Here is a 7,668-nt window from a genome sequence, read left to right on the forward strand (position 1 = left end):
TTGCTATGCTATCAAAATTAACATGACACAATCTTTTGTGCCACAGCCAACTGTCTTCTACCTTTGCCATTAGGCAGCTTCCTACAGTGGTGTCTAGGCAGAACAGATTACCTCTAGTTTGTTTACCGATAGCAATCAGACCTCCTGATTTATCACTTATTTTGCAGATTCCTTCATTAAACTCTAACCGGTAACCCTTATTGTTAAGTTGTGCAACACTTAACAGACTATACTTTAGCCCTTCTACCCAGTAAACATCTTCACAATTGGTTTTATCATTTAGGGTTATAGATCCCTTACCTTTTACTGCACAAGGAGCATCATTGCCGAATCTCACCAATCCTCCATCACAGTCCTCCATGCTAAGGAATTTGTTCCTGTCACCAGTCATGTGGTGAGTGCAACCACTATCAATTACCCAGTCTCCACACCTGTTTGAACTGGAAATCGATGCCATATCACTTTCCTTTGTGTTATCTTCCTTTACCACTACAAATGCAATCCCTTCTTCATCAAATCCTTCTGATTCTTCATCGGTAACTCCTTCAGCAAGATAGCACTCCTTGCTCTTCTCTTTGTATCTTCTAAAGTTATCCTTCCTATCATTGTCAGGACATCTAGATGCAATATGACCTATTTTATTGCAAGAGAAACACTTCAGGGGCAGTTTACCTCTATACTTTTCTTTTCCTCTTGGCAGCCTTCTTGCTATTAGAGCTTCAAGCTCATCTTGTTCCTGTTCTTCAGATAACAAGTTGTCATGTTCATGAGAATGACCGATTCTTGCAGTAGAACTACTTTTGGTTTCTTCTCTTCTCATTGTTGGTGCAAGTTTCATGGAAGATTTGAAGGCAGCATCAATCTTTGGCATACTGTTATCATAGTTGCTCAGTTCAAAGGCAGTCAACTTACCGATCAGGGATTCAAGTGTAACATTAAGTGTTTGCAGAAATCTGAGTTCCTGAATTGCAAAAACCCTTATGGCATATTGTGGTAGCAAGGTTCTAAAGATTTTGTTGACCACATCATCTTCCTCAAGTTTTCCTCCAACATTTCTGATGAAATTTACCACATCCTTTATTCTTTTGCTGTATTGTTCTATATTCTCTCCTTCTTGCATCCTCATCTCATCAAATTTGCCTCTCCAACTGTCCACCTTAGCCTTTTGTACATGAGGATCTCCTTCATAAATAGTCTTCAGCTTATTCCACATCTCATAGGCTGATTTCAGATCTTGAATCTCAGCATACTCGTTATCAGATAGAGTACTAGCAATCACCTCCATCGTTGTGATGTTATCTTGCTTCTCTTTGATCTGATCTACAATGAGAACCCCTATAGGTTCATTGTACTCTATGCTTACATGATTCCAATATTGATCTCCTAGGGTTCTTAGGTAGAGCTTCATTCTACCACACCATAATGTGTAATTCTCCTTAGAAAACTTGGAGCCTTCCTTTCGTATCATCTTGGATCTTTCCTTAAGTTGTTAAGCTCTTCTGAATCTAAGGACCAAGGCTCTGATACCAATTGTTAGTCCCAACTGGTGCTGAGAGGGGAGGGGTGAATCAGCACTATACCGATTCTACCAGATTTTAACCTTAATCAAAGTTTCTATTCAAACTTAACACTTATCAGTATAAGCAGCATTAATAAGAAACATGCACATATAAAATCAATCACACAAGACTACCAAGATTTATCACGTGGAAACCCAAATGGGAGAAAACCACGATGTGAGTAGAAACTCACAAAATCTGCACTCTTCTGGAGTATGCCCAGTGAGGAGCCATCCATGTTAGGAGATTACAAAAAAACTGTTAGGTGCCACCCAGTTAAGGGATTTTCTTTAAGGCCTGTTAGAACCTTTGCCCTGTTAGAGGTAGCCTTGTTAAAGGACTTAGGATCATCAATTAAGATGTCACCCGGTTAAGGGATTTTACAAAGAGACCTGTTAAAGTCGACCCGGTTAAGGGATTTTACTGTTGTAGTTATTAGAAAACAACAGAGAGAATGATCTGCTATAATAGCTACTCTTAGCTTAATCAGATCCAATTGAAGCTCTTTGTTTTGACCACCAGTTACACTTGCTCTGCACTCAACTGGTGCTCTGCATTTCACTTGCTCTGCACTCTACTGGTGCTTTGCATTCTTTCTTTACTCTTCACACTCTCCGAACTCTGCACACTCTCTTTACCACTCTGCTATTCACTTAGCAATTCTGCACTCTTCTCACCTTACTGGATCGCCTCTCTTCAAAATTGCACTTAGCAATTTTACGATCACACTTTTTGGTTTTCGCCAAAAACCTTTATACCATATTTTGCCAACACATACCTGTTAATTCCTAAAATGAGTTTACACCTAACACTCGGTAGATTTGAAATTCAAATCTTCCCAAAACTTCCCGCACTTTCTTTGCGCGCTCTCCATCATTCTTGCCAGCAACTCATCCTTATCTGCCACCGCAACTCATAATTTTAGCAACTTCTGGGTCGTGTTCTGCCTGTTTAATGCGAACTGGAAAATCCGCACAAATCTCGCCTTAACTGATTGCTAACTGCTGTAGACTTCACTAGCAGTTTGTTTGATGATATCTCATCCCGACTGACTCACCTTTGGTCATCGCATCCACTCCGAGATTCTCGGTGGAAAGCATCCTTCAACCTGTATCACCGGTTCACCGGTGTAACTCTTCATCTTTTGCCACCGGTCACTGACCATCAAACAGACTGATCACTTGTCTGTCCAGAGTGTTCTGGTCGTACATAAGACTTCTTAACTGCATTCTGAGTCACCTCCTGTGACTGCATCATCATTTCAACTGCCAGTTTAAGAGACTAATCTCAACACCTATCGGATGCTTGACTGACCGGTCAGCTACTCTGTTAATCCTTCAACCGATTAGTCTTTGACCAACACACTGCTTAAGTATGTCAATAATGCATATTAGGGAAGCACCGAATCCTCCATACTATTTGCAGCCATGAGTAAACCACTGAGGTTTACCACACCTCCTTGCCTATGAGCTTGGCCTTATTCACCGGTAAGTGTTAGTCATCAATGACAATACTAACTGATGAACCGGTTGTGCCAACACCAACAGTTATGCCAACAGGCATCCCATTATCTAAAGATGGGCCCTCTTTGGCTGCTACACCAGCATCTCTCAAGGTTCCTGCTTCACGGATTATGAGCAGCATATAGTTTCCCCTTACAGAGACTATTGTTAGGGGCCTTGGATGAGGAAATGTCTGCACCCTCTTATTCTGTTTGTATAGTTTCTACAGATGCAGTTTCTGTATTCCCTGAGCTAACCTCTCAGGGTGTGTTTCATCCTTCACAACCTATGAAAGAGGATCTATGGATGTAATTTTGGATCCTGAAGCAATTACCCTGGAGGAGGATGATTGGACTACTGTTTCTTATAGGAAATCTCTTATCTAGAAAGAAGGCTTTCTCTCAGATGGTTCTAACATCTCATATGAAAACCAAGCTCTCAAGCATGTTTAGTGCTGGCTATTTTCAGTTGTATGTTTCGTTCTGTTTTGGATACGTTTTCCACCTCCTCTGTAGTTGTGTTTTGATATTGCATCTTCTCTGCCTTATTCAGCAATCTAGGCTTTTAGGCCTGTTTGTAGTTACGTTTTATCCTTGGACATGGGCCCCTATAGAACCTGCATCTAATCTATCTAAAAAAGGGAATAGGAATGATAGATACATTGAGGGTAAAGCATTTAAAGTTGAGTTCATATATTTCTGGCTTGGAAATAAATGTTTTCTGAGGTAATGACTGCATGTGAACTCTGACTAGTCAATACTGATTGGCGAAAGCAACCGTCAGTTTCAACCATAGCCACCTGGAAGCACGGGGATAAATCATAAAGGTATGGAGATGTAATTCAATTGGAGTACGGAGTTAACTGAGTAAGGCTATGGCTATATTATACAGAAATATAGACGCAAAAAACTTAGGTATTGTCCTCGTGACTATGATTCTGAATTCAACAAAAAAACTGAAGGATGATTGAAAAAGGGAATAATCTGGATGATCACAACAAGCATGTACCATTAAGTCATCCACTGGCTGTCGAAGTTTGATGAGAACACAACCAGGCTAAATCATCAGTTTAAGAGGAGACCTAAATGATGAAACAAATCACTAGCAATTTGGATTACCACAGCTAGAATATTGAATCAGCTTGTCCAACAAGCTCTCTCTTCTCCAGGCTTATGGAGAAAAGGGAGTACATTGCTTGCTAATTTAAAATATTCAATAATCTAGTAACTTTCCGTGTCATTATGTCAACCATTTATTGCAGAAGTCCAGATACACCAAATCCCAATCCAAAACAGGCAACACAAACCAAATTCCATGATGTAAAGAGTGCCAGGGAGACCGTTCCAGTTAATAAAAGATGGATCACTTAAGGAATGACTACCCATGATAAATGAGCCGATGAAGAGATGACTCCAATAATGAATAGTGTATGCTGTTGATCCCCAAAATTGAAAAGTAAAAATTTTGCATTGCCGAGACTCCAGATGCTTATGAAACACTATCACACGCTTGGCAGGATTTGCCAGGCAACAAATATCATTCCCTCGCACCCACATAAATCGTCTTTGTCATCATGTCGAGGGGTGAGCTCAGGGCCGTCCAGGTTGCACCTGAAGCCTTTCTTTTTCTTTTAACCAACTAGAGTAATAGTCTAGATATGTAAACAACTGACTGTACTGAACTATTGTACATTTGAAGCCAGTTCAGTTAATAGGATAGATGGCGTGACTCACAGGTGAAGCATCTGCCCTCCGCAAAAGCCTTGGTCCCAACCTCTTCCCCAAGCAATCTGTGCCACAAGAATAAACCCCAACACCCAAAATAAATGTCTCCACACAAGAATTTTCCTAAGAAAGCAAGTTCAACCAAATTAAGCATCTGAAAAAGCATATTAACATTCAAAATGCCTATGAAACACAATGGGAACACATACTTTTTATGAGCATTCAGGATATCAATAAAATATGGCGTGAGCAATTAAAAATCAGAAGTGCCAAGACCCAAAAAACCCAAACAGACAAATGATGGAAGAAAGCACTCACCCAGAGGAGAAGTGCAGTTCTCAACATCCTCCAAAGTGATGACAGCAGTGAGACTGAACAAAAATGGCAGCAGAAATGCCAAAAACAACACTATATATAATAAAGTCCTATAGGACAGATAGCGTGCAGCGACCTTAAACTTCATAAGGTCAAAGAAACCATTGTTAGTAGAAATGGTGATGCGAGTCATGTTAGGAGACACTTGTACCAGCATCTTGTGAGACTCGAACCTAGGCCAGTTGGGCCCTCCGATCCAACAGCAGAGCTACTTATTCTGATCATATGCTGCAGATCTGGCCAGTGAATATGCCATTTCATTAATCTCAACAACACCCACACAAGCATTGGATCAGATCTCCCTGCTCTACTCAAATGTTTGGAAATTGGATCCAGTGAGTAGACACTTTTAGTGATGTCAAGTCAAAATCAAAGGCTAAATTGGTAAAACCTGTGGAAGATCTGGTGGGTAAATAAATCGGGTCAAATGGGGAACAAGTTTGGATTGGTTGAATCTGCAATTATCTAAATAAAGAAATAGCTTTGAGTAACAAAAACGGGATTATTCGAGGAAATAGGCCGAGATTATCTAGGCGACTTGAATCGACAGAATGAATTGCATTCCCCATGATTTGAACAAGTGTTCACTGTATATACTTAATCCTATCGGATTAAAGCCGGCCAATTAGTAAAGAGACTTTAAAATCAATTTTTGGTATACAGGTAGACTTTTAAGGCATTTTGAACATAAAAAATGGAGAATGAGCTATTAGAAATTTGAGACAAAATTAAATGCAATTTGTTAATAATTATTTAATATGTATAGCGAATGTTGATGTCTTTCCAGACAATGTCAAGGCAAATTATTGAAGACATGGGATTCTAGACAAGTGGAGGTCCCACCACTTTCCTTAGGTTTTGTCAGTCTCTTGAAAAGGGATTGATAATTGCTCGTAGATTCCTCTTGCATGGAATGATTTAGGTTTTAATTAGAATTAGTGTTTTGCATGTGATACAAGGTTTAAGTGCATGACACAAGAGAGGGCCCTTTACATATTATAGTTTTTAATCAATTGTTAGGTATGAGGAAATATTGATGTATTTTTTAGGTTTTATTAGTTGGCAACAAATGAATTAATGAGAGAATAGAATTACTTTTATTAGGTTTTGTTAAAAAAATTAAATTTGTATGTTTGATTGAATCATTTTGGTTCTATTCATTTGACTCAATTATTTTGGAATCATATTTTGATTCTATTATTTGTCTCATTTCATAATTGACATTATTTTGCATTCAAAGATTTGTGGGTCAATATTATAGAATGCATTTTTTTATGATATCAGAGTCAATTTTATGATTATTGAAAAAGTGAAATAGGAAAAAATGAGAGATTGTGATTAAAATAATTAATAACAAAATATATTAAATTTACATCTATTAGATCCTCGTTAATGGGGCTTTAGTTGGCAATCCAAGACTGAGTAGCACAAGTTGTGTGGCGAGAGACCATGAAGGAAGAATATTAGGGGAGAAGTATGAATCCTTAGGGGTGGCCACCAATAATATGGTTGAATTTTGAGTGGCTCTGCTCAACCTTGAACTAGACCTGGAGCTAAATTTGGAGAAAATACATCTAGAGGGTGACTCTTTAATCACCATCAATGGCATCCACCAAAACACTGCCCCAAATTGGAAACTCAATAGATGGTTGGCACCAATCAAAACACTAATAGGAAGATTTGTAGAGTTCAAGATCTCGCACGTGTATAAAGAAGGGAACATGATGGCAGATGAAATTTCCAAGAAAGTTGCAAATGGAATGCAAGGGGTGGCTTTGGGGGTATGATTCAGATATTAAGAGATTAGCAAATGATTTGATTGACATGGTGTGAGGATCATGAATGAGAGTGCCTTAAGAAATGTCTGGACATAGGAGTGATGGCAAGTACGGGGGCACGCATGATAAGTGCCAAAGAGCATAAACATGGCAAATAATCTATTTTTAGACTATCTACCACCACTTTCAATAATACGAAATAAGGAGAAAAGTGAAGGACAACTCGATTGCAAATCTCCCAAGTATTATGCTAGATTGAGAAAGATCACTCCGGACAGTGGATAATTATTTTGAATTGCCTTGCACTATCATGGTGACAACACTAGATAGACGATGATAAAAGGGCAGTGGAGGTTGTATTTATGTCATCTTGGTGTGTCATTTTCTGTGAACAACAAAAATAGGAAATGGATACGCTGAAGTTGCTAGAGTCGACTAAACATCAAATGTCTTTCTTGGAGGAGGTTACCAATAAAAGGTTGATGGCTATACTCATGATGGACCATCATTTGGTCATATACGTGATGAAGGTCATCTTGGGGAAGGAATTATTAATGGCTTTTCATAGCCATAGGGTAAACGCATATGTGTTTGTCATGTTCTTGGCGGTGGTGTTGACTACGGGCAAGCCGAAGGCTAGGGCTAAGGTGTTGTGTCAAAAGGTGTTCAAACATGCCTTCCTAGGAGAGATTGATTTGATTTTGGACAATGCAGATAAGAATCTATGTAT

At 39.0% G+C, this 7,668-nt stretch overlaps 1 protein-coding gene across 2 annotated transcripts in view; it reads right to left on the reverse strand.

The window, feature by feature from the left end:
- LOC131030888 (probable galacturonosyltransferase 14) overlaps positions 1 to 5,835 on the reverse strand; it is a 33,226-nt gene extending 27,391 nt beyond the window's left edge. Inside the window, exons 1-2 of one of the 2 annotated variants that reach the window (XM_057961843.2) lie at positions 5,104 to 5,835; positions 4,795 to 4,850 (exon numbers count right to left, since the gene is read on the reverse strand). In XM_057961843.2, coding sequence (XP_057817826.2) covers positions 4,795 to 4,850; positions 5,104 to 5,317 — 270 coding nt within the window. In that variant the 5' untranslated portion in view covers positions 5,318 to 5,835. The remainder of the gene's footprint in view (positions 1 to 4,794; positions 4,851 to 5,103) is intronic. The other variant, XM_057961844.2, reaches the window with a different exon arrangement.
- Positions 5,836 to 7,668: the final 1,833 nt, after the last annotated feature.

This window comes from Cryptomeria japonica, chromosome 10, assembly GCF_030272615.1.
Source record: "Cryptomeria japonica chromosome 10, Sugi_1.0, whole genome shotgun sequence".
NCBI lineage: Eukaryota > Viridiplantae > Streptophyta > Pinopsida > Cupressales > Cupressaceae > Cryptomeria > Cryptomeria japonica.